The following is a 24,369-nucleotide window of genomic DNA, read 5'->3' as shown; positions in this document are numbered from 1 at the left end:
AGGCAGGCCTCCTCGGCAGCTGCTGTTGCCCTAGCTGCCGCTGGGAGTTCGGCCACGGGGGGGAATGCAATCGGATGGTCATCCCTGCCACTCTTCCCGCCCTCTGGAAGGAGCTGGAGCAAGTGGGAGCAGGCTGCTACTCTCCCCTCTCCCTGCCAGGCAGGTGTGCAGGTGAGTGGGCCGGGCCGGGCCGACTGCTTCCCCACCTTCTGAACCTCCCCTCCTCACTGGGGAAATGTGGATACACACGGCAGCACCGCCTCGTCCCTAAGATCCTCCACGGGAGGGCTCGGATGGTGCCATCCACCGGGAGGAGCAGGAGGCCAGGCGCGGCGGCCCGGCCTGTCCATTGCACACAAGTACCCGCTCAACGGCTGCGGAACGCCGAACGGAGCCCTGGCTTCCGTCCACGCGGCTTGGGGGCCGCGACCCGGCGCAGAGGCAGCCGCTGCCCGCCGGGGGAAGAGCCGGGGCCTCGGAGGGGCTCGGGCGGACGGAGGAAAAGGACAGGAGCAGCGGGGCGTGCGCGGGGGTGGCGGCCGCACCGCGTAGGGGCGGCGTGGCCGGGCCGGGGGGCTGCCTACAGGATGACTCCCAGGGCTCCGCTTCCCGAAGGCCGGGCGCGGACCGAAACGAACTTCCCGGGCAGAACTGGAACCCTGAGCCACCAGTGGCCGTAACCAGGCAACCCGTGAGCCGCCGCGAGGTGCGCAGGCGCAGCCCGCTCCGGCGGCCGGCGCATGCGCGGTCGCCTCCGCCTGTCTCCAGCCTTGGAGGAAGTCCAACGGCAGAATGGGAGGGTCGCGCCTGCGCTAGGGCGCCGCTCGGCTTCTCGGTGCCGCCGAGTAGCCGTTCTCGGCCTCGGTCGTTCAAGACTGGTTCTTCACTTGGGCCTGACTGAAGAACCCCGACTCTTCTCCCATCCTAAGACGAGAAAAAACTGGGAGAAAGAGCTGGCGTAACCAGGGCGACGTGTCCGAGCAGCCCTCCGCGCGCCCGGCCCGGCAGGTGGGCGAAGGGCGGGTCGCAGGGGGGGCGGGTCGCAGGGGCGAGGCCAAGGGGGCGGGACGAAGGGATGAACGCTGAAAGATTGGTCGCAGGCGAGGGCGGGGCCAACGGGGCGGACGAATGGATGGCCGGCGAGGGAGGGGGCGGAGCTAACGTACGGGGAGTAGGGTCTCGGGAGCAGCTGCGATGGGCGGGGCTGATGGGCGTGGTGGGCAGGCGTGGCGCGCGCTGACGTCGCGGTCGGACACGTCGGCGGCGCGGCGGCCGGAGCCGGATGTGCCAAGATGGCTGCTGCGGCTGTCCTGTCTGCGCTCGTCGCCGCAGCCGGGCCGGCTTTCGCCGGCTGCTCCTGAGGGGTTGGCCCAGGGATCGCGGAGGGGCCGGGCGGGAGCCTCGGCCGCCCTGTGGCGCGCCGGTGAGGGCCGGGGTCGGGCGGAGGGGAGCGGCCGGGCCGGGCCCAGCCCCAAGCGGACGGCGCCTCTCCCGGTACCGCCAGGTGTCGGGCAGAGGCCCCGGGGGCGGGTGGGGACCTGCGGGCCCGGGGTGGGTCCGGCTGGGCCAGGTGCGCGGCCCGCCTGCCGCCTTCTGCACCTCTGTTGCCCTCCTCGTCAGACTGACGGGGACCCCGCAGGTACGGCCTGCACTGTGGCAAGTGCCCGTCGGGCTCAGCTGTGTTGACACTTGGCTTAGCCCTGGTGGCCTGGACGGAGGGCTGTGTTGGAGTGGCTGGAAGATAGACCAGACCTGCAACTTTTTAAAGAGTACAGACGTGTACGAAATTTCTTTAGCAGTTTTGCGTGTCCTTTGCTTGGAAGCTTCTGAAGTAGTTTTGTCTGCATTGGTTGAGAGATTTCTCCTGAGCCACGCTGGTGAAGAGACAGATTAGCATTGCTGTTGTCTGTTGGGAATTTCGGGGCAAAGTGACAGGTGTTGCAGCGGAGGTCTGTCACTTGTGTCTTACATTAAGGGTTAGAAGGATACGGAATAAAATTACAGTTCTTGTGGCGGAAGAATTACAGTCGAGTGTCTGGGCACATCACAGCCACTTAAAATCAGTTTTTGCTGCTTCACCTGAAAACACTTTTATTTTTATTTTTTATTTTTTTTAAAGATTTTATTTATTTATTTGACAGAGAGTTAGCGAGAGCAGGAACACAAGCAGGGGGAGTGGGGGAGGGAGAAGCAGGCTCCCCGCTGAGCAGGGAGCCCGATGCGGGGCTCGATCCCAGGACCCTGGGATCATGACCTGAGCCGAAGGCAGACGCTTAACGACTGAGCCAGCCAGGTGCCCCTGAAAACACTTTTAAATGGCTTGGAGATTGGGCATGAGCTGCTTAAGATTATGTGTTAAACCCGTGTGTGCAGATGTTAACCTGAGTGGTATTTCCCACCCCAGATACGGCAGGGAGCAAACCAGGTCACACACCGTTGTTTCTAACATTGATACTTTTGCAAGTTTCAGCAGAACCAGGCTCCCTGCAGGTTTTTTTCCCCCCATGCCGTTTCTTAGGGTTCTGGGTGCTGTTATCTTGCAAAGATAAGGTAAGAGGCATGTTCCTGTGATTCATTCACCCTAAATAGCAGTAGGTCCCAAAATCGTCCAGAAAGCTTTCTTTAGGGTAGTGTGTCGATTTTAATGATTCCTTCTTGCTTCTATAAAGCTCTTTCCTGAATGTCAGTGCGTCCTTTAGGATCTTTGTCATTTTTAGCAGTGTTTAGACTCCCCTTTCTCTAAATGTGTTTGATTCTGTACTTAGGAAAGTTGGAGTTTATGGTTTCTTTGAGTGGAGTGTCTCATAGTCTGACAGGGACATCACACTCACGGTTGCCGTGAGGGAGATTGAAGGCAAATGGTAGACTCCCAGGTTCTTTCTGGCACTCCTATTGGTTTACACACTCGTAGCTTGGAGGCCGCAGCTCTGAGGATAAGGAGTGGGCTTTAAGTGTCTTGGTCCCACAGTCAGGAATTTATATTGGAAATAGGTGTGCTTAAGTATTTCCGAGAGAGACAAGGCAGTCTACTTGAAGAACTAGGTTTATGAGTAATGCATCTTTAAGAACAGCAGCTAGTGTCTCTGAAATAGTGCTTTTTTAAAAAAGTTAGATGACTTGAGGGTGCAGGATGACTTCCTGGCTGGAATTAAGTTCCCTGGGGTCAGGAGAGAAATGATAGGCAGTTTTTCTGTTTGTGAATAGAGAAAAAAGATTAAAAGGATAATGTTCAAGATTGTTCCAAATGAAATTGGCATATTGGTAAAAAGCTCTCAATTATGGGTAGGGGGGAGAGTAGGGGATTCTACGTTATAGGAAAGTGATAGTGTTTGCTTATAAAATGGTTCTTAGTCTGGGAGTTGAGAAAATAGTTTTTAAAGAAAGTTTCTTCAAGGAAAGCATGTAAGTATAAACCTGTGAAATTTACATTTTGATAACATTTCCCTATTAAATAGCAGTAGGGATTAAGGCATCCCAGAATCCTCTGTGAGTAGAACTTTGTAAGATGAAACCCAGAAGAAACCTTAGAAATTGTCATATTGCTTCTCTCACTTTACAGATGAAGTGACAAGGTCACAAAAAGACAAGGGGTGTGCCCGGGGCCATTCAGCTGGACACCCAGCCGTGCTCTCCCAGTTATGCCTCCGCTGTGTAATCCTCTGGGCCTCTGCCATGTGTGGTTTTTCTTTTTTAAAGCTGCTTAGAATGGTGAGGGTCCTCTGCAGAAGCCTTACAAGGAGGAAGTCGTGTCTTGGGGGGTGTCCTGGGTGCCTCTGTTGCACAGATAACAAGAAGAGGCTCTGCTTGTTCTACTCAGTCCATAGAAAGCTGAGCTGTAAACGTGCTTTGTTTTGAAATGGCTCCTTATAACCCAGTGAGGTCTCCAATGCTGTTCCTAATATAGTCCATTAAATTTGAGCGAGTTTCGGAGTGCTCTTCAGTCAGAAGGGGTTCCCTGTTGGCCTAGGACAGAGCATGTGTGGGCAGTAATGGTAGTGAAGTAATAGATTCCTAGGACTAGTTTCCAGAGAGGCATAGGAGCTTTCCTTTGTAATAGTTTTACTTAAAACACATTCATAAGTGCGTTCTTGTATCTGGCTATCAAAGATTTCCAAGAGCAAAAATTTTGTACATCTGCGGAAACGTGTGGGTTACACTCTGGAGTCCTTCCACGATTTCTCCCTCTGGTGTTTACTTATCCCCGTGATTGGCTAAACTTACCCTGTTTGTGAGGGTGGTACTGGGGGAAGGACTTACACATAGAAAAAGAATTTGTAAAGAGACAGTACCTGGGTTTTTGTCTTAGAAGTACAGGTTAACTGTTCAAGATTATACTTAATGTATTTTATTTAGAAAAAAACCCACCACTAGCACCAGCAAGAGAAAACACTGTAAAGATGATTTTGCTTCTTTGTTTTCTATAAAAGTTTTTTTTGGCACTCTATTATTGAAAACTTTTGAATGAAGTCAGTTGGTCAGTTTTATTTATTATTTTTTTAAAGATTTTATTTATTTATTTGACAGAGAGACAGTGAGAGAGGGAACACAAGCAGGGGGGAGTGGGAGAGGGAGAAGCAGGCTCCCCGCCGAGCAGGGAGTCCGATGTGGGGCTCGATCCCAGGACCCTGGGATCATGACCTGAGCCAAAGGCAGATGCTCAACGACTGAGCCACCCAGGCACCCCGAGTTGGTCAGTTTTAAAGCTGCTTTAAGTTTACTTGGGGTTTTCATTCTAGGGATAGTTGTTACAGCTCTGGCAGTCAGAGGCAACTTGTTTTGCTAATGCTATTCAGGCAGTCATCACACAGAAAATGAGGGCTTTTGCACGGGAGCATAAAAGGCATTTTAATATATTTTAGATTTTTCAGCTTGTATTACTCTGTACTTTATAACGCTCTTTCATTAGAATGGAAATACAAATTTTAAACTTTTGTTTTCATTTCAAGATTTAATATTAACCTGTGTGAGAAGTATGATATGCAGTCTTAATAGAGGAGTTGGCTCTTTCGGGATCTGGAGATAATTTATGGGGCGATGTCAGCGTACCTGGTAGTAAGTCAGAGCAGCAGTTCAGCTGTGCTTCATCTCTGCCCTCTGGGTGAGGGCGTCATGGAGGCAGCAGGCATTCCACACGGGTATTCAGCTGGGCTACAAAACTGAACCGCAGAGAAGGCAGTGACTTGTGTGAAGTCAGTCAGTGAGCTCCGGGCACAGCCCGCGTTTGCATCCCGATCCGGTGTTCTCCCTGTTCTTGCCTGTGCACGCAGCAGCCCCTCTGGGGCGCAGTTCTGGGCGGGAGGGGGGTGAGAGCAGGAGCTGAGGGACTGAAGATGCAAACTCTTAAGTTGTTTCCAGCCTTTCTCTGTTTTTTTAGTTTTCCTAATTCTGGCTGGGAGTTTGAATATATGGATTTTATGCTAATTTCTTCTTTTTCTTTTTCAGTTCAAATTAAGGAAAACCTATATCCTGCTTCTTTCTGTAAGCAGCATCTAATTGTGCAAAAGATCAGTCATGCAGCCACCTCCCCAGGCAGCCCCATCCGGTGTGGTTGGGCCACCTCCAGCTGGGACTCCTCAGAGCATGTTCTGGTCCAACAGACCATATAGGAGACAGGCAAATAATAACGCACCCGTGACTCCGATAACTTGCCCACTACAGCCGGTGACGGATCCATTTGCTTTTAGTAGACAGGCGCTACAAAATACATCATTGGGCAGTTTGTCCAACAAAAGTAGCCCACCCATTCTGCAAGGCCCGGCCCCACCAGCGTTCCTTCAGCGCACCGGTCTGCCTGTGCCTCACACAAATGCTGGGGATACCCTCCAAGGACCGGTGTCACAGCCCAGAGCAGATGGCAGTCTGTTTTCCAGTGTGCTGACCCCTTCAACTCCATCGGAGCCCGAGGTGAACAGGAGTGCCGAGGTTGCTTCCGGCTCAGAACCCGAAGTTCAGACTCTGCCATATCCTCAGTACATTCCAGGAGCGGGTGTTGACAGTTCTCATGGGGGCCATCCTCACACGAACATGCTTGGGCCCGATAGGCCCCTGAGTAGGCAGAACCCGCATGACAGTGCTACAGCATTAGCACCATCCCCTTTCTTCCCTCAGCCTCGTCAGCAAATGCCAGGGCAGTGGGGACCAGGGCAGGGAGGCCCACAACCCTCAGGTCAACATTATTGGCCCCGCCCAGAAGGACCTGTTCAGAACGCGGTGCCTCACGCCTCCAGCGTTTCTCACTTCCCTGCTCCGTCCAACCCGCATCATGGTCCTGGCCACGAGCAGCTCAACCCACTGGTGTGTTTGCCAGGACCCTTAGCCAGTGATGGAAGCAACGAGGCGGCCTACCTACAAAGTGGGAACCATTCAACAAATAACTTTGATCCTGAAAATGCGTTCAGGCAAAATTCTAGAGCTGGGAATACTCGGGCGAGCCAGGAGCTCAGGCCAAATCCAGGAGTGAATAAAGAGCAGTTGCCAGACCTCGCTCTCGTTAATCCCCTCGCTCAGGGAAATAGCCCAGAAAGCCATTTGCACTACCCCCCAGGGGCCGGGACCAGCCGAGCCCCGTCAGAAGTGGACTCCGGGGCTCTCTCCATGTTTTTCCAAGGTGGGGAAACAGAAAATGAGGAGAATCTCTCCTCTGAAAAAACAGGCTCTGCTGGTCAGTCTGACTTCGACGGCTTCTCCCCCAGCCCCGCGCTTGGTCATCCTCCTGCACACGTGGGAGCGGGTGGCATTTACCAGGCCTTTCCCAAAGGTTCCAACAATGAGGCCACGCAGCAGGGAGGACTCCCACAACCTTATTTTTCTCAGTCTGCAGGCGCCCAGCCTGATCGGCCCCCGGCAGCAAGCGCCGCCACCGCCGTGTGGGGCAGCACAGCAAGTGCAGGGGCGCATGCGGCCAGCGGCACGCAGTCTGAGAATGTGGAAGACCTAGAATTCATTCAAAATCAGGAAGTTCTGCCAAGTGAGCCCCTGAGTTTGGACCCTTCCTCCCCAAGCGATCAGGTCAGATACGGGCCCCTTCCCGGGCCAGCCGTCCCCAGGCTTGGTGGTGTGGGCCACGCTGGAGGTGGGGGCCCAAATCTCGAGGCCCCGGATTCAGCGCTGCACCCTGTGCGGTCTGATGGCGCGTCAGCTGGTTACAGCAGCAAGAACCACAGGAATCTCCTGAGTGCAGCCAGGCCCCAGGATGTAGGCACTTTCATTCAGCAGGAAGTGGGAAAACCTGAAGATGAGTCTTCGGGGAGTTTTTTTAAGCAAATTGATTCTTCTCCTGTGGGAGGAGAGACAAACGAGACCACCGTAAGTCAAAATCACCACAGCAGCCGGTCCCAGCCCTCAACCCCAAGCCCCCCAAAACCCACTGGAATATTTCAGACAAGTGCAAATAGTTCTTTTGAACCAGTGAAATCGCACTTAGTTGGAGTAAAACCCGTCGAGGCTGATCGTGCCAATGTGGTAGGTGAGGTGAGAGGGGCCGCTGCCCACCAGAAGCAGCGCGGAGCCGCTGCTGCCCGACCCGACGCCTCCCCCGGCAACCTGGAGCAGCCGCCGGACAACATGGAGACCCTGTTCACGCTCCAGGCCTGTTCTCCACCCTTCTCCGTCCCTGTGGAGCCTGGCCACGGGCTCTTGCACACTGGGGGACCGCCCTTGGAAACTGTGCTCCTGGCAGCGGAGAAAAGGCCTTTGGCCAGAGCCCAGGGAGCTGTGAAGTGTGAGAGCCCAGTGACGACGTTGTGGGCACAGAACGAGCTGCCAGATTTTGGAGGCAATGTCCTTCTAGCCCCAGCTGCTCCTGTGTTGCACGTGCCTGTGAAACCCCAGCCGTCGGAAGTGATTCAGCCTCCAGATGAGGGCGTGTCCGCTCCACAGTCCCAGGAGCCGGGCTCCGGCCTCCCTCTGCCGAGTGGGGACAGCATCTGTGCTTCTGAGAACCTTGAGAATCCTCCCAAGATGGGAGAAGAGGAGGCCCTCCCGTCACAGGCAAGTTCCGGCTATGCCAGTCTGTTGTCCTCACCGCCCACTGAATCTTTGCAGAATCAACCAGTCTTGATTGCCCAGCCTGATCAAAGCTATAATTTGGCTCAGCCCATTAATTTTTCTGTGTCCTTATCGAGTCCTAACGAGAAGAATCAGCCCTGGAGAGATGCTATGGTCGGGGATAAGCCCTCGGCAAGCAGCCGGGCTGTGGGGGGGGGACTCTGGAGATGGTGCTGTGTCTGGGATCACGGCCGGCGCTCTCACCCGCTCGCCTCTGCCTAGCAGTCTCACGCACAGTAGTTTTCCACAAGTTCCTGGTACTTCGGAAATAGTTTCTAATCAGCCTGCTAATTTGCTGGTTCAGCCGCCACCTCATCCAGTTCCAAAGAACTTGCTTTCAGAAAGCCAAAAGATTGATAATGCAGAGAACATTCTTCCCGAGGTGGTTAGTAGCCCTGCTGGAAGCACAAGTGTGATGTTAGTGCCCCCTGCAAACGCTACCTCAGTACCTACTGGTAATAAGGCAGATCACTCCAGTCATCGGGAAGAAACTTCTGGAGCCCTAGACTTCACGCTAAATAGGACTTTGGAAAATCCTCTAAGAATGTATAGCCCATCCCATGCTGACAGCTCCGCGTGTCGGCACACCGTCAGCGGTCATCCGAGACCACCTGGGCCTGGGCCACATAACTCAGACCATTTCTACCAACAGGTGACAAAAGACGCTCAGGACCAGCGTGGCCTAGAGAGAGCCCAGCAGGAGCCAGCACCGCCTCTTCCACAAGGGCCCAAAGCAACGTGTTCAGAACCTTCAAACCCAGGAAGTCCACCCTTGCAGGGACAGCCCCAAAACTTGGTCCCACCACCCGCAAGCCCAGCTCCAGCTGACACAGGTCAGCCGCTGCCAGCCCGGCCACCTCGGTCCTCCAGCGCGTCGGTCATGTCCACCAGCTCGAGCCAGGCAGCCATGCGGTCGGACCAGCACTGGCTGCAGCCACCTCCTCCGGACTTGGCATCTTACTACTATTACAGACCCCTGTACGATGGCTACCAGTCGCATTACCCCTCGCCATACCCGCTGGAGCCTGGCCCGGCCCCCCTCTATTACCAGGTACGCTCAAGCTCTTGGGCTTGAATCCTGTGACCAGTGGTTCTTTTCTCTCGAGCTGTGCTCCTTGGCGGGCTTTTGTTGCTCAGCGCAGAAGTAAGTAGTGCCGTCACCGTGCAGAGTGCCGGTTCCAGGCGCCGCTGCGTGAGGCAGGCGCCCCGCTCACGGAGCTTGCTCTGCCCGGTGCGGCCCGTCTCTTGGAAGTTTACTCTGCACGCCTGTGTATTGCATTGTGTGCAATACCTGATTAATTTTTTCACATGGCATCCCCCAACTTACATGGCTGAGAAGCCACCTGTTCCCTGTCCCACCGGTGACTTCTCTGTAGAACTTGAGTTGTGGGTTGCACACTTCGGGAAACGGGGATAGCCTCTGCAAGCTTCGGTGTGGTTTTGATGTGAAAAATCTACCTGACGAGTAACAGGAAGTATAGTATTTGAAGTCCCTTCTCAAGAATAAAAACATTTAGAGAAAATGTTAGGTTTGGAATGTAATCCTAGCAAAACAGCCAAGGGGGATGAAATTCCATAACCTCCTTGAGGGGCAGCAGCAGGGTGGGGGTGGCCACTGTGCTACGTGGAAGCCTTGCCCTTCACCGTGGCCCAAGTGCACGAATGTTGTTTAAATTGGGTTCTGTTCAGTCCTGTTACTTTGAAACCATATGGTTCAAGCGTACACATTGGAACACTGTCTGCTTCTCATGACTTGCCGTCCCAGCCCAGCATCACCCAAAGGTAGCTGAGTTCACAGGAGTGTGGACCGCAAGTTTGAAAAGCACGGTCCTACTGGGCGGGGGCGGGGGGGGAGGTGGCCATCCTGGGGGCCTTGCAGTCAGAGGCGGCTGGGTGTGCAGGGCTGGTGGGGTTGGGCCAGGCGGCAGCCCCCATTAACAGGAGGCTTGGGTCTCCTTTGTAGGCTTTTAGCGTCTTTGGGAATGTATGAATGTATGAATAGTGCACAACTAAGCACTGAGACCAGCAAATTCTAGATTCTGGAAGGAGCCCCAAGGACTCCTGTTGCCACACACCGAAATTGATTTTCGATGCGCCCAGAGCCCACGGGGGCTGGCAGAGCGTGAGGGGAGCAGTGTACCTGCTTTGGGTCCTTTGTGTAGCAACTCCGTGTGCCTCCCAGGAGTTCTAGCCGGAGCCCAGCACACTTTCGTGGGAGCCCGCCCCCTGCTGCCCTTTGGCCTTGTCGCCACAGCCTGCAGCAGTGGTCAAGAATAAGTCTGTTTGACGTGATTTCTTCTCTTCAGGTGATGGCAGAGAGTCAGGCTCGTAGACCAAAGGGCTGATTCTGTCTCATGCCTGGATCGCCTCATCTCTGCTTCAGGTCTGCACATGGCCGCTCCTTAGAGACAGAGTCGTGGCCATTCATCAGTCTGTTAATGGAGCCGAAAGCCTCATGAGAGTAAAATGTGATCCTCTCTTTGAGGCTTCCCGTAGCTCCAGGACCCACTGAGATGAAACCCTGGTTATTTTGCTTACCTGAGATGGTGTCTGAAACAGAACACAAACTTGTGGGGTCATTGCATCTCCACATTCGAGACTTCAGGGACTAGAAGCCTGGCGGAGCCCTCGAGAGTCTCCATGGCTCCGTAGGGTTTGCCCGCTGACACATTGGCCATCTCCTGAGCAGGAGCAGGGCAGTCCCTTTGAGGAAGATCCTGCCACCTGCCTGTGGCTGTGGATTTCAGATTGTAGGTTTTCTGTTGTGCATGAGGGAAGCCCCACGTCCAGCGCTCCTCCTAGAGGGCCGTCATCAGTGCCGTTCAGAGCTAGCGCCGGCTGCTCGACGTGCTGTGTCTCTGCTGGTCTCTAATGTCGCACGAACCCTTCTTCCGGCAGGACGTCTATGGCCTGTATGAGCCCAGGTACAGGTCCCACGACAGCGCGGCGTCTGCCTATGCTGAGAGCTACCGCTACGCCGAGCCTGAGCGACCCAGCTCCCGAGCAAGTCACTGCTCAGACCGGCCAGCTGCCAGGTGATGGACGTCTGTGTTGCTGGGTGTGGTAGTAACTTAGGGATCTGAGCAAGACTGTACTCGTGAAGAGTTACACCAGCCTGTCCTGTGTTTGTGTTTACTCAGCACGGGCAGAGCACAGGAGCACTTTGAAATGGAACAAAGCCCCACCCCCACCCCAGCCCTGAAGCCACCTTGTCCTGTCCGCCAGCGCTGGGTCAGGGCAGACTCTTGGCGGGGTCCTCTTGGGGCCAGCTGCTCCTCCTACGGCCGAGGCGCGCACGCGGCTCTGGCATTTGGCTGACTGGGTGTTCAGGGCCCTTAGACCGGGGCAGCTTTGCCCGTGCACAGACGCTTCCCTACTACTAACCGCAGAGGTGCTTGATTCTTGGGCCAGAACACCTGCCCACGTCCCCTTCGCAGCACTGCCCCTGTGCCGGAAGGCCCCCGCACACCTCCGGCTTGCTGCTCTCTCTCGCTGACCAAGCACGTCTCGTTCTGTGATTATAGATGAGGGATTCTTTTTTTAAGATTTATTTATTTATTTTAGAGCGAGAACACAGAGGGAGGGGCAGAGGGAGAGAGAATCTCAAGCAGACTCCCTGATAAGCACAAGAGTCCGACGCAGGGCTTGATCTCCTAACCCTGAGATCATGACCTGAGCTGAGATCAAGAGTCAGACATTTAACGAGCTGAGCCACCCATGCGCCCCTGGGTGAGGGATTTTGGAAGATCACGGGCGTCACGCCTTCAGCCAACTAGGAACTGAGGCGGGTCCCAGTCCCCACTCGGAGCCGCAGTGTGTGCGGCCTGTTCCCGGGTGCGACCTTGCCTGCCTTCCAGAGCCTTCACCTGTACTCGCTCATCGTCCGCTTGGAGGAGGGACGGGTCACGGGTGTAGGTTTTGTTACAAGAGTACATGGTGTCTTGAACTTGTAGGAGAGGAGGTCTGATTGCCGATGGAGACTTCGTGCATGCGTTGCCTTTCAAAATCTTGGGGTCCTGTTGCTGGTCCTTCAAGGCTTTGATAGCTTGTCTGGAGACAAGGCTCTGTCTCTGTGAGCCTTTGCCTGTTGAGCTGGCCTCTCTGTGCATCCCTGACCTGCACGTGGCCCATACTTCTAGGAGCTTTATGTAAGAAAGTTCCCGAGGGTTTAGCTCCTGTATGGCACCTAGAAGGTGAGGTTTTCTGAAGTTAAGTGTTCTGACTCAGGGAAAGCAACAGGCAGGTGATTTCTAGAACCCCGTAAGCACGGGGGAGGGTGCAGCCAGCGCACATCTTGCCATTCCAGTTTTCTGTCTGCTTGCCCACCTGCAAGTTAACATGGTACTTCATTCTAAGAGGCCAAGGGTGGCCCCGTGCTGTTGAAAAGTCATCCAACCAGAGGCTAGGCCAGGTTACACGGGAGTGGTTCTGTCCTGTCTTGCAGTGTTTCTGTTCTCGTGCTGTCTTCACCGCTCACTTGTGACACCTCTGGAGAACACCCTGTCCTTCTTCCTGCCCTGCTTCGGTTGGGGGGCGGTGTGTGCTTCTGCCTGGTGTGAGCGCATCCCTGCAGGAACTGCCTGCGGTGGGAGCATGTCTTTCGTTTGTGTGGCTGTGTCTTTGCTGATGGATGAATGGGCCTGGTTGGTGAGGGTGGCGAGGAGGTGGCATGCTCTTGGTCCTGCCCTGTGTCAGATCATTGTTCTGAGCCCACTGCAGGTGTGCTCAGGGGCCCCCACTCTGCAGATAGGTGGGGTCTAAGGGTTCTCCTCCAAAGCCCTGGGAAGGGCCCTTGTTCCTATAGCTGAGCCATGGGAGAGGGTGCTCCTCACAGGCCACCTCTGCCCCAGGAGCTGTGCCAGCCAAGCCCCCAGGCTCAGCTGGGTGACATTCCTGAAGGGACATGAGAAAAGTTATATTTTAAAAGTCAAATATTGTCTAAAACTTGTTACTAAGAAACAAAAATGCTAGTAAGTTCTTCTAAGAATCTTACTGCCCCAGGGGCACCTGGGTGGCTTAGTTGGTTAAGCGTCCAACTCTTGATTTCAGCTCAGGTCTTAATTTCGGGGTCGCGAGATTGAGCCCCACACAGGGCTCTGGGCTGGGCATGGAATCTGCTTGACATTCTCTCCCTCTGCCCCTACCCCTCTCCCCACATTCACTCTGTGCACACGCTCACTCTCTCACTTGCACTCACTCTATTGGAGGGAAAAAACAAGAATCTTACTGCCCAGAAGTTCTGACAGCTGACCTTGCTAAGTTCTGCTTTCTGTGCGCTGAGAGTCAGACTTGTAGCTTGGTCTTTGAGGCTGGTCTCCATCAGGCACGCTTCAGGTCTCATACCGGTCACATTCAAGAGGCTGACACCAGGGGCTGAGCCAGCCGCAGCCCTGCACCTCGGCGCACACCGTCACGCGCCCAAAGGACACAGCACATGGTCTGTGTGGATGGGTTTGACAGCTCAGTGCGTTTTGCTCCTGCTAAGCATGATACCAGAAACTCGAGAACCCGTTTGAGCCTTGCCATGCAGGACACAGTGCTGAGCACCCAAAGGGCGGCCAGCTCGTTGATTCTGCATGGCACTTAAATAGGTATTTAAGAGATGGATTTTAAAGATTTTATTTATTTGTTTGTCAGAGAAAGAAGGGGCACGAGTGGGGGAGCTGCAGGCAGAGGGAGAAGCAGGCTCCCCGCTGAGCAGGGAGCCCAATGTGGGGCTCAGTCCCAGGACCCTGGGATCATGACCTGAACCGAAGGCAGATGCTTCACCGACTGAGCCACCCAGGCACCCCAAGAGATGAATTTTAATTAGCTGTGTGGGAGGGGGTCCCATCATCTACTTGTTACTGTTTCAGATCTACTGATGAGTGTTTTTTCATGACCAGAGTGTTTTGCTGAGTGTCTGATGCTCTGGCAATCACGTGTACGGACTGACGTCTTGTCCTAGTCTAAGAAGCGAGTAGGTGAGTTGTTTTTAACAGTGTGGTGTGTGCTTTCAGGCAAGGGTACCCCGAAAGTTACTACAATTCCAAAAGTGGATGGAGCAGTCAGAGTGACCACTATGCGGATTATTACCCCGGCCAGTACGACTACGGAGGTATGTTCAGGATTCTGCACGGCCGACCGCTGGTGCGTCCCGGTGCGCAGCTGCGCTCTGTGATCGTTTCTTAGGAGACTTTCCCGTTTGTTAGTCCTCGTATGTTTTTAATCCAAGAGCCGAAGTAGTTGAAAATAATCTGTGCCTGGAAATAATTATATTGCTATTTTTCATTAGGAAATTACGATTTGGTTTAGTGTTAATGTCTCTTTATCACATTAGTAGTTTCCTTTGACTTTTTAGCAAAGCGTCGTGAGTAGTTCCAGAGTGGTCTTGTCCATATGTGACTACTTAAATTGATTAAAATAAATAAAATGGAACACCAGCTCCTGGGTCGCACTGGCCACGTGTGGTGTGCCAGTGACCTCCTGTGGCCGGCCCCGACTTGCGCGGTGCGGACGTCAGATGTCCCCGCCGTGCCAGGTGCTGCCTGCCGGTCTTGACGCGCTCCTGCTGGGCAGCGCGTGCCCGTCGGCGGCCCTGCCGCGCCTGCTGTCCGGTGCTGGGCAGGGTCCCAGGCCCGCAGCCTCGCAGGCATCCCGGCACAGCCACCCCGTCTGCTGCTTCCCACAGGCCTCTTTCCTTTCTACGATTGTACTGCTGTAGACGTAAATTCTGCTCACACCTGCCGAAAGTGGGACTTCTAGTTTATAATATTAATGTATATTTTTTTTAATATTTTAGTTTTGGAATATTTCTTAAAACTTTCTGGGTTATGTTAGAAGACATACGAGGGAAATTTATAGTCACAGGATTAAGTGTTAAAAGGTCGTGACTATGAACGAAATTTTAACAAAGATATCTTCTAGCGTGTTTTTTGGTTCTTTTTAATCACGTGTGTTGAGAGAACAGCCAGTGGCCATTAGGTGTTACACGTAATAGGTGGGATACCACCCGGCCCCTCTGTCTCACAGTTAACACTCTCCAAGGTCATGCTGATTTGTGGGAAGAAGGTTTGGTTCGTCTAAGAGCCTGGAGGCATTCTTCAGTCCTGGGGTGGTGTGGTCTCTCCAGCAAGGGCCAGAGGAGTGTCTTCCCTTGCCTGCTGTAATCAACCACGAATCCCCCGCTTACAGACCCAGGTCGCTGGGACCGGTACCACTGTGCTTCCAGATTCAGGGATCCCCGCACCTGTGACCGGAGGTATTGGTATGATGCTGAATACGATGCGTACAGGAAAGAAAACTATGCTTATGGCGACAGGTTGGTACAGTGCACTTTGATAAGAAGGGTTGCTCATAACCAGAGCTTTGCTCCTGCGTCTCTGGCCTCGTGTCTGTCATTTACCCGAGCTGCACTTGTGTTTGGGATCCTGGTGAGCAGCTGACACTGGGGTCACTGTCTGAAAGAGAAGGATGAGCCAGGCCCTCCTGGCAGTTCCCACTTGGGCTGTTGGAGGGGAACTGGCCTCGGCACAGGCGCTGGAAGTCGGCTCCTCCTCTTCTTGGGTCTGGGAGAGGAGTGGCTGCACGCAGCGTGAACTTGAAGGATGTTTCTCCAGATCTGAAGGCAGGGATTTGAACTTGGGCTTGGGATGTGGCCACTCTCCCAAGGGTAGGCTCTGACTGGTCTTCTGAGGGTCACGACCCTGGTGGGGTGGTGACGACATGGTGGGGCCTCACTGTGGGATAGGAAAAGGCCGTCGTCCTGGAGTCACCCACCCACACTCCCCTTTCCTCGCCTCTGTCCCTGTTTCCACCAGGCCCGAGAGGTACGATGACCCCTGGAGGTACGACCCTCGCTTCACTGGCAGTTTTGACGACGACCCCGAGCCCCACAGGGACCCTTACGGGGAAGAGGTGGACAGGCGTAGCGTGCACAGCGAGCGCTCAGCCCAGAGCCTGCGCAGCAGCTTCAGCTCCCACTCGCATCAGGTGGGGGCCCTCTCCCCTCCCTTCCTGCGTGACCGCACGCCCGAGCCCCCGCGTTTCCAGGAGTTGATTTTTCCCGTTTGCTCTATGTTTTCTCAGAGTCAGATTTACAGAAATCACAGTATGACTGCTGTTCCCTATGAGGCCCCACACCCCCCCGGCTCCTTGCCTGGCCAGTATGCCTACGGCGCCTATGGCAGCAATTTCGGCAGTGCCCAGGGCTTCCCAGAGTATGGCTACCCTGCCGAAGCTGGCTGGCCTACCGCGGAGCAAGGTGTGTGTGTGTGGTTGGGGCCCTGTGCTCTCGTAGGTACAAAGGGATGTCGAGGCACACTGCTGGGGCAGCCTCCCAAGCCCCGGGTGACGGAGGGAGTGGATTTCAGCTCGCATGGGAATCGGCAGTGGCCTGGCCTGGTCTTCTCTGCAGAATACGGACTGCTGTGAGTCACAGAGCTTGTCACAGCGGCTACGAGCTGCCTGGCCTGTCCATAGTGGCCACGTCAGTGTGGCTCCAAGGACAGGCTCCCTGCCAGCTTCTTGGGTGCGGCGGCACTGTGTTCCCCAGTGCTGGCCACTTGGGTAAGCAGTTTGTGTGGGGGAATTCCTAATTCCCCTTGAAAAGCTCCTGTGCGTGGACTTATCACCTGTGCCACATTCTCAGCTCCTCTTGGAGGTGTCCCATCAAATGCTTTTCCTTAGAGAAGTGCAACAGTGTGTGTCACGTCCTGTGGAAATCTCTCTGCACTTCAGGCATCCTGCCATCGTCGTCCTTGTCGGTGCCCCATGCCCGTCCCTGCCAGGAGCTGGCCTCTGCAGAGAGCTGGGGACACGGATGCTCTGGTGGGGCCTCTGAGCAGCTGGCGGCCAGACGCTGCTTCCGAGTAGCCTGTGCTCAGTGCACGGGGCTGTTTTAAAGAAGTTTTGTTTTCAGAAGAGAATAGTTCTCGTTTTTAACAATTGAAACATTCTTTTTTTTTTTTTAAAAGATTTTATTTATTTGACAGAGACACAGCAAGAAAGGGAACACAAGCAGGGGGAGTGGGAGAGGGAGAAGGAGGCTCCCCGTGGAGCAGGGAGCCCCATATCGGGCTCGATCCCAGGACCCTGGGATCATGACCTGAGCCAAAGGCAGACGCTTAATGACTGAGCCACCCAGGCGCCCCTGAAACATTCTTCTGACACATACCTAAGTTCCCCTTTTTGATGGGATATTTAATAATTACTACCTTCCAGTTAAAAGCCAGGTCATCGTGACCAGTCTAACGTAGGATTCCAGCCACATGGGCACCTTGAAAATCTGTACTGTTGATCTGGTCCAGAAGCATTTTTTTTTTTTTTTTTAAGATTTTTATTTATTTATTTTGAGAGAGAGACACACACACAGAGCATAAGCAGAGGGAGAGGGAGAGGGAGAAGCAGACTCCCCGCTGAGCCAGGAGCCCGACGTGAGGCTCGATCCCAGGACCCTGAGATGACCTGAGCTGAAGGCAGACGCCCAGTCATCTGAGCCACCCAGGCGCCCCTGGTCCAGAAGCATTAAAAAGTGACAAGCTGATTGTTTCTTTCTCACTTTATTTAAATGTAGCTCCATCAAGACCAACTTCTCCTGAGAAGTTCTCAGTGCCTCATGTCTGTGCCAGGTTCGGTCCTGGGGGTCAGCTCATTAAAGTGATTCCAAATCTGCCTTCGGAAGGACAGCCTGCATTGGTTGAAATTCACAGCATGGAGGTAATTGCGTGAGTAGAAATTCTGCATCGCAGGACAGCCCTCTGAATAAGTGACCTTGGAAGATGTTTTTTTCCCATGAATCTTTAGTTCATAGGTTTTTTTGTTGTGCTGGGTCGTTTCTCCCCTCAGAGGTCAGGACTTTGAGTACCTGCGTCGGGTGTTATGTTAGACTTCGTTTCATTGCATATTCGTTTTGTCTTTATTCACATTTCTGGTTTAGCAGGGAGGACCCTGCTCGTGTTCAGCTTGTGGCTTTTGGTCACGGGTAGAGGAGCTTTGTGATCTGGTGGCAGGTGGGGTGGGGGGCCCTGTTCTGTGGGCCTGGCAGGCCTCTTCTGTGCATGTATTAGGGCCCTGCCTCAGTTGGAGGGGAGACGTAGAGTTTGAAAATCACGGTGGTAAAGCAGGCAGGCCGGCACGCTGTGAGGGCGTGGGGGTCCAGGGAGCCGGTGGACGCGGGCAGGCGTGGATGCGCACCTGCCCCCTGTGAGCTGCTCTCTCTCTGCCCCCACCCGTTGTGCCTCAGACCCTGCTGCAGCACATGCCGGAGCAGAAGGAGCTGCGCTCGTTCCCAGGACCACTCGGCAAGTACGTGCCCGTCCAGCAGCCCACGTCCAGCAGCCCACGACGGCTGTGCGGAGGCGGCCGCTGCGCCTAGCCTCGCAGATGCAGTTGCTGCTGTCCATTGAGTGTGTGTTCTTTTTTCAGAGATGACACCCATAAAGTGGATGTTATTAATTTTGCACAGAACAAAGCTACAAAATGTTTGCAGAACGAAAATTTAATTGACAAAGAGTCTGCAAGTCTCCTTTGGAGTTTCATTGTTCTCTTGTGCAGACAGAACGGGGTAGGTTTCTTGTCGGCTTCCGTCTCCCCCCCACCCCCCTGCCCAGTGCACTCGGGCGGGATTTCTGTGCCAAGCTGTGGGCGGCGAGCAGCGTCCCCATCCAGGCGCTCGCTCAGGAAGTGTCTTAGCGGTGATTTCGGGGAGTGGAACTCAAGGGCGTGTGGTTGGGTCCGCCTCTGTCAGCCTGTCAGGTCGTCTGTGGTCTGTCCGTCCTGCTCCTGGCCAGGTCGTGAGCAGTGGCTTGTGCCTGTGGGAGTTTCACGTGCTCATTTGAGGAGTCCTGTTGGGGGGCCTCACCCGTCCCGGCACCCCTGCAGTAAGTTCCGTGTGAGGTGACGCGCTTTCTTCTTCCTGCCCCCGCGGCCCCTGCAGACCGTGGTGGGAACAGACCTCGCGGAGCTTTTGTTACGAGACCACAAAACCGCGTGGCTTCCTGGGAAGTCACCCAATGAGGCCAACCTGATTGATTTCACTAACGAGGCCGTGGAGCAAGCGGAGGAAGAGGAGTCCGGGGAGGCCCAGCTCTCGTTCCTCACGGACAGCCAGGCAGCCGGCAGCAGTGCCCTTGAAAGGGAGACCGAGAGGTTCCGGGAGCTGCTTCTGTACGGCCGCAAGAAGGTGAGGCCCTGCGCGGGCCCTGGCGTGCACGCTCCTGCTCTCGGGCGCGGTGGCACCCTGAGCCGGCGCCGCGGGCTCGTTCTGTGAAGGGCATCTGGCGTCCAGGGTGCCTGCTCCCGGTAGCAGAGCTCTCCGCCAGGGGTCGCCAGGGTCGGAGACTTGCCTGTGCTCGGCCGCGCCCCTGCCGCGTATACTTCTCAGGGAGAGACCCGTGCGCGGGACAGAGAGCCAGCTGTCCTCGCGCAGTGAGGCGTGCGTTCACCGTCTCTTCAGCGGGGTGTGCGCTGGGTGGGCGCCAAGCCCTGCAGGCCACGGAGCGCGTGCGCTGGGGAAGCTCCCCGGGACTGTGCAGGCCCAGGGATGGCCGCGCCTGCGCTCTGGCGGCTGGGCTCTCACGGGCCCGGAGTTCTTAGTTCTTTGATGTCGTGTTGTGCTCCGGAAGCTCGTATTTGGTAAACAAACAGTCTTCACGTGGACATCGTACGACGGATCGGAACTGTAGACTCTGTCAGGTTTGCTTAACGTTTCCTCCACCGCGACACGTCCATCTCCTTGAGGAGGCTGTCCTCTTGACTGCGACCCCAGATGATTCTGGACGCAGGGGAGGCCGCGTTAGTAAAGGCTCTGTCCGTGTTGGGATGGTGTTCGTGGAGGCCTCGTGTGTCGTTCTGGAACTGGGGATGCTTGCCGGTGGCGTTGCTCACAGTGGAAGGGACAGTCCGAGGCGGCAGGACTGCTGCTCGCTCGTCCTTGTTCCTCATCCGTGTGCTCCTTCCGTATGCTGGCTGCTTGCTAGCAGATAACAAAGCAACAAAGCCTTCGCAGACCCGCTGCCACAGGGACTTTGCAACTAGGGCAGACTGGGAGAAGCGGGCTTCTCCTTCTTGTCTGAACCGGGCGCATGTGTTGGCAGGCCCGTGACTCACACCTTCCTTCATGTGCACTCTGGCCCCTCTCCCCTGCCCCCCCCACCGTGTGTAACGACACACGGGCTATTGCTTCTGCTCCCATATGTCACCGAAGTTGTTCTGATAACTCAGGTAACCACTAAAATGCTTTGCAGGATGCTTTAGAGTCTGCGATGAAAAATGCCTTATGGGGTCATGCTCTGTTACTTGCAAGTAAGATGGACAGCCGGACACACGCCCGCGTCATGACCAGGTAGAGAATCTTGCTGTGTAGACTGTTTCTGGGCACGTCGTGCTGGCCCAGTTGCGCTGCCTGGGCAGCTCTTGGAAGCGCAGTGGCCTGCAGCCCTTGTCACAGAAAGCTGGGGCGTGTTCTCTGCACCATGCTGCTGTCACACCGGCTCGGGCTTGCTGGGCCCTCTTCCCTGCGGTTGGACCGCTGAGGGCTTTGTAAACATTTTCTTAACTGCAGAGTTGTCTATGCTCTGTGAAACCATCACGAATTCCTTAGTCTTTATTTCCTTTATTCTTTTGTTCAACTACTGGGCTTTGTGCACTTTGCCTGGGTCAGGCACCCACCCGACGGTCATCAAAGGGCCAAGATGAAACCAGACTTGTTTCTGCTTGTCTTTTAAACAGGGCCGACTTAGCTCTTTCCCTCCTCATATCTGCCTAGGTTCGCCAACAGTCTTCCAATCAACGACCCTCTGCAGACAGTGTACCAGCTGATGTCGGGGCGGATGCCTGCTGCATCCACGGTCAGTGTGCGGGGGCTCCCCAGGGTCCCCGTGGCCCCGCTACCTGTCCGGGCTCGCTCCTGTGACAGGTTGCCTCCCGAGGCCGCAAGGTCTGCGCGCTCTCTTGTTCCGGCTTCTGCGTTGTGCTCTGTGAGCTCACCCGTGACGAGATGAAAGCGACGCTCTCTTCAAGCATAAGGGTTTATTTGGTTTTGCTTTTTTCTGACCTCAGTGTTGCGGAGATGAGAAGTGGGGAGATTGGAGGCCACATCTTGCTATGGTTTTGTCCAACCTGAGCAGCAACGTGGATGTGGAGTCCAGGGCAATGGCCACCATGGGTGACACTCTGGGTAGGTCGGATGCAGGCGCGGGCATGGAGGTGGGGGCGCCCAGCACGCCCGGGCATGAGAGCCGCTATCGGGGTGTGGAGGGCCACGGGGCTTTTCCATTTGTGTGGCCTCTCTGGTGTTTGCTGTCCACGTGTTGAGATTTCTGGTAGAACTCGCAGTCACTGAGTCTTGGTCTGCTTTATGTTTCCTCAGCTTCAAAAGGTCTCTTAGATGCTGCACACTTTTGCTACCTCATGGCCCAGGTCGGGTTGGGGGTTTATACAAAGAAAACCACAAAACTCGTCTTAATCGGATCGAACCACAGGTGAGGAACGTCCAGGTATCTGTTTTTCTTTAGAAAGGAAGCATCCCTCCATCAGCTAACCCAGAAACGGCGCACGCGCACCCGGCGGCAGCAGCCTCCCATCTTGATCGCAAGGTGTTGATCACATGGCGTGACGTGCTTCTGGGTGCCTTGCTCAAGGATTAAAATTCTTTCCTCAACAGTTTGCCGTTTTTAAAGTTTGCAACCAATGAAGCTATTCAGAGGACAGAAGCCTATGAATATGCCCAGTCTCTTGGGGCACAGACCTGCTCCTTCCCCAATTTCCAGGTAAGCTGGAGCCACACTGGTCCGTGGTTTTTACGAGTGGGGTGGTCAGTGCTAGCAAGTCTTTGGTTGTTGAGGGCTTTTGAGCTCTTACGCAAAAAGCGATAGTGTTTTTGGAAATCTTAGGGAGACATCTGTAATGCTTGAGAAGTAAGCCCTATTGAATTGAGAATTTCCTTTGCATTTAAAATGTTTCTTGAGTATGTGGTTTCCAGTACTTTCTGTCCACGGTTTTTAGTGTCTTGGGGAGAGTGTTACCTGATCTGGGGGCGTGTGGGTGTAAACATTGTGTAGTGCGGTGTTAGTGGGGACGGCCGTCCTGCCCTGCTGGCTGGCCCGGGCGCTCGTGGCGACGAGCCCCTCGTGACCAGCCTCGTAAGCGTGTTGAAGAGGAAAAGTGAGTTTCCAAGAAGCTTGGTTGCAACTTTCATCTAAAAGTGCTCTGGGAACGGGGCTCAGTGCTGTGGGACGGCTGGGGGACACGTGAGGTACACAAAGCGTCGGAATAGCTCCAGCTTGGGGGCCTGTTGGGTGACGCGGGGGCTGGGGAGGCACGTCGGGATGACTGTGCTGCACTCCCCTGTCCCAGGTGTTCAAGTTTATCTACTCCTGCCGCCTGGCTGAAATGGGGCTGGCCACACAGGCCTTCCACTACTGCGAGGTGATTGCCAAGAGCATCCTGCTGCAGCCCCACAAGTACTCGCCCGTGCTCATCAGCCAGCTGGTTCAGGTAACGTCTTCTCGAATGTCCTTCCAGCAGCATTTACCCCATGGGCGCATCAGTATCACTGGACTTGGGGACTGAGCTGTGACCATGTAGACACTCGGGGCTTCCTTCTTCAACAGCTTAGAAATTCAGGTGTTCTTGGGCAGGTATTGGGTGTTTTGCGTGTTAGCTTAGGAAGTTTTCAGAGACCTCACCCCACTACAGAAGCTGGGCCATAAGCTCTGAAGGAAGAAGGACCCCATCTCCAGGAAACTCACTGTGGGGCGGTTGAATCTAGCGGTTAACAGCATGAGCTTCCAGAGTCCAGCAGCCTGGGTTGGGGTCCAGGCTGTCCCAGTGCCAGCCTCGGTTTCTGGCTCTGTAAAACAGACACCGCGCGAGCAGCCTGCAGGAGTGAGTGAGGCGCAAACAGGACAGGGCAGGCCGGCGCCCAGGGCGCGAGGATGCCGCTGTTCCCCTCCCCCGAGGAGCTTCATTCTGGGAAACGCGCTCACGTGATAACCTGAGAACGTGTTACTGTGGGAAGTTTCAGACGTCTAGGGAAATAGAATAATTAGCAAGTCCTCCTTCCCGCAGCTTCAGGAGCTGTTTACTCAAGGCCACCTGGTTTCATCGTACCCCCCTCCTGCACCGCCCCCCCCCCCCCCCCCCCCCCCGCCCATCAGAGTGTGTGCGGTTCTGGATCCATTCAGCATTTTGATCAGTAAAGCCAAGTCTGTGTAGTCGATGCTGGGGGCAGCAGTCTGCTCCAGGGGGCCCGGCTGCTGGCGGCCTCTGTGCACACGGGCTGCTGGGCTCGCTAGAGCGAAGTCTGGGTCCCACGCGCCCTTTCCAGTGACTCGGCAGTACATGCGAGGTTTCAGGGCAGGTCACCACATGCTTCAGAAACCGTATGTGATGGGAACTATCCCACCGGACCCTGAAGATGCTTTTTGTTCCAGATGATGGTAGGTTTCGAAAACACGGTCTTCCTTGTCATGCCAGATAGTAACAGGGCCCTTTCCTCCCTGTGTGTGTCCAGATCGCGTCCCAGCTGCGGCTCTTCGACCCGCAGCTGAGAGAGAAGCCGGAGGAGGAGGCCTTTGTTGAGCCCGCTTGGTTGGTCCAGCTGCAGTGTGTGGACAAGCAGGTCAAGGTGTGAAGTGTGCTCTCAGTCTCAGGGGACAGGATGTCAGAGACACGCTGACAAGTGTGGTTCGCGCCCCCGTCGTTTTCACACCGAGCATGTTCGGTGTGAACGGTACGATTTTAGGGGTGTGCACGTTGGTCAGAGTGCTCCCGCTCCTGAGGCCCAGACACAGTGAGCGGGTTGGCGGGGTCGGTGGCGCCGTGTCGGGCTGTTGGCAACGCCTGCCATTTCTCCCCCTCAGGAGGGCGCCGCGGCGTGGAGTCGGGACGGGACCTTCCCCCAGCGCTGTCCCAGCACCCCGAGCTCCGAGGCGGGGCAGTACGACGGGCCAGCACCCGCCCAGCCAGGGGGCCCGGGCACCGGCAATCCGCTGCTGGCGCCGCCCGTGCCCAGCGCTGAGCACTTGGGCCAGGGGGTGCGGCTGCTGCCTTCAGGTGAGCCCCGTGCGGCTGGAGGAGCAGCGGGTCTCCCGCCTTCCCCTCGCAGCCCCTGCTTCCAAACGTGGAACGTTGCCGTTCTGCCTGCAGGAGAGTGGAGGGGACACGTCCTCCCAGCACGTCAGCCTTCCCTCTCCCCGTGCTTGCTCCCTCGCTGAGCCTGTCGGGTCTGAGTGGGTGGGCGGCCTGCTGAGCCCTGGGGGGGGGGGGGGGGCAGGGAGGGCTCAGTGAACACCGAACTCTCTTTCAGGCCGCTGCTCCCCAGGTTGTGTTGGGGTCTCGTCG

The 24,369-nt window shown here is 55.3% G+C and overlaps 1 protein-coding gene across 1 annotated transcript in view; it reads left to right on the top strand.

The window, feature by feature from the left end:
* Positions 1-781: 781 nt before the first annotated feature.
* The window catches only part of SEC16A (SEC16 homolog A, endoplasmic reticulum export factor), a 33,855-nt gene continuing 10,267 nt past the window's right edge, over positions 782-24,369 (top strand). Inside the window, 20 exon segments of the mRNA XM_032418402.1 lie at positions 782-1,008; positions 5,443-8,196; positions 8,198-9,097; positions 10,945-11,081; positions 14,046-14,143; positions 15,220-15,346; positions 15,846-16,017; positions 16,114-16,288; positions 17,600-17,742; positions 18,269-18,330; positions 18,451-18,589; positions 18,962-19,207; positions 20,271-20,368; positions 20,792-20,873; positions 21,085-21,202; positions 21,395-21,506; positions 21,689-21,794; positions 22,381-22,521; positions 23,540-23,653; positions 23,889-24,081. Of these exon segments, the coding sequence (XP_032274293.1) occupies positions 5,512-8,196; positions 8,198-9,097; positions 10,945-11,081; positions 14,046-14,143; positions 15,220-15,346; positions 15,846-16,017; positions 16,114-16,288; positions 17,600-17,742; positions 18,269-18,330; positions 18,451-18,589; positions 18,962-19,207; positions 20,271-20,368; positions 20,792-20,873; positions 21,085-21,202; positions 21,395-21,506; positions 21,689-21,794; positions 22,381-22,521; positions 23,540-23,653; positions 23,889-24,081 (5,848 nt within the window). The 5' untranslated portion in view covers positions 782-1,008; positions 5,443-5,511.

Source organism: Phoca vitulina, unplaced genomic scaffold (genome assembly GCF_004348235.1).
Source record: "Phoca vitulina isolate PV1807 unplaced genomic scaffold, GSC_HSeal_1.0 scaffold21, whole genome shotgun sequence".
Taxonomy (NCBI): Eukaryota; Metazoa; Chordata; class Mammalia; order Carnivora; family Phocidae; genus Phoca; species Phoca vitulina.
This window is presented reverse-complemented; position numbering and strand designations above follow the sequence as displayed.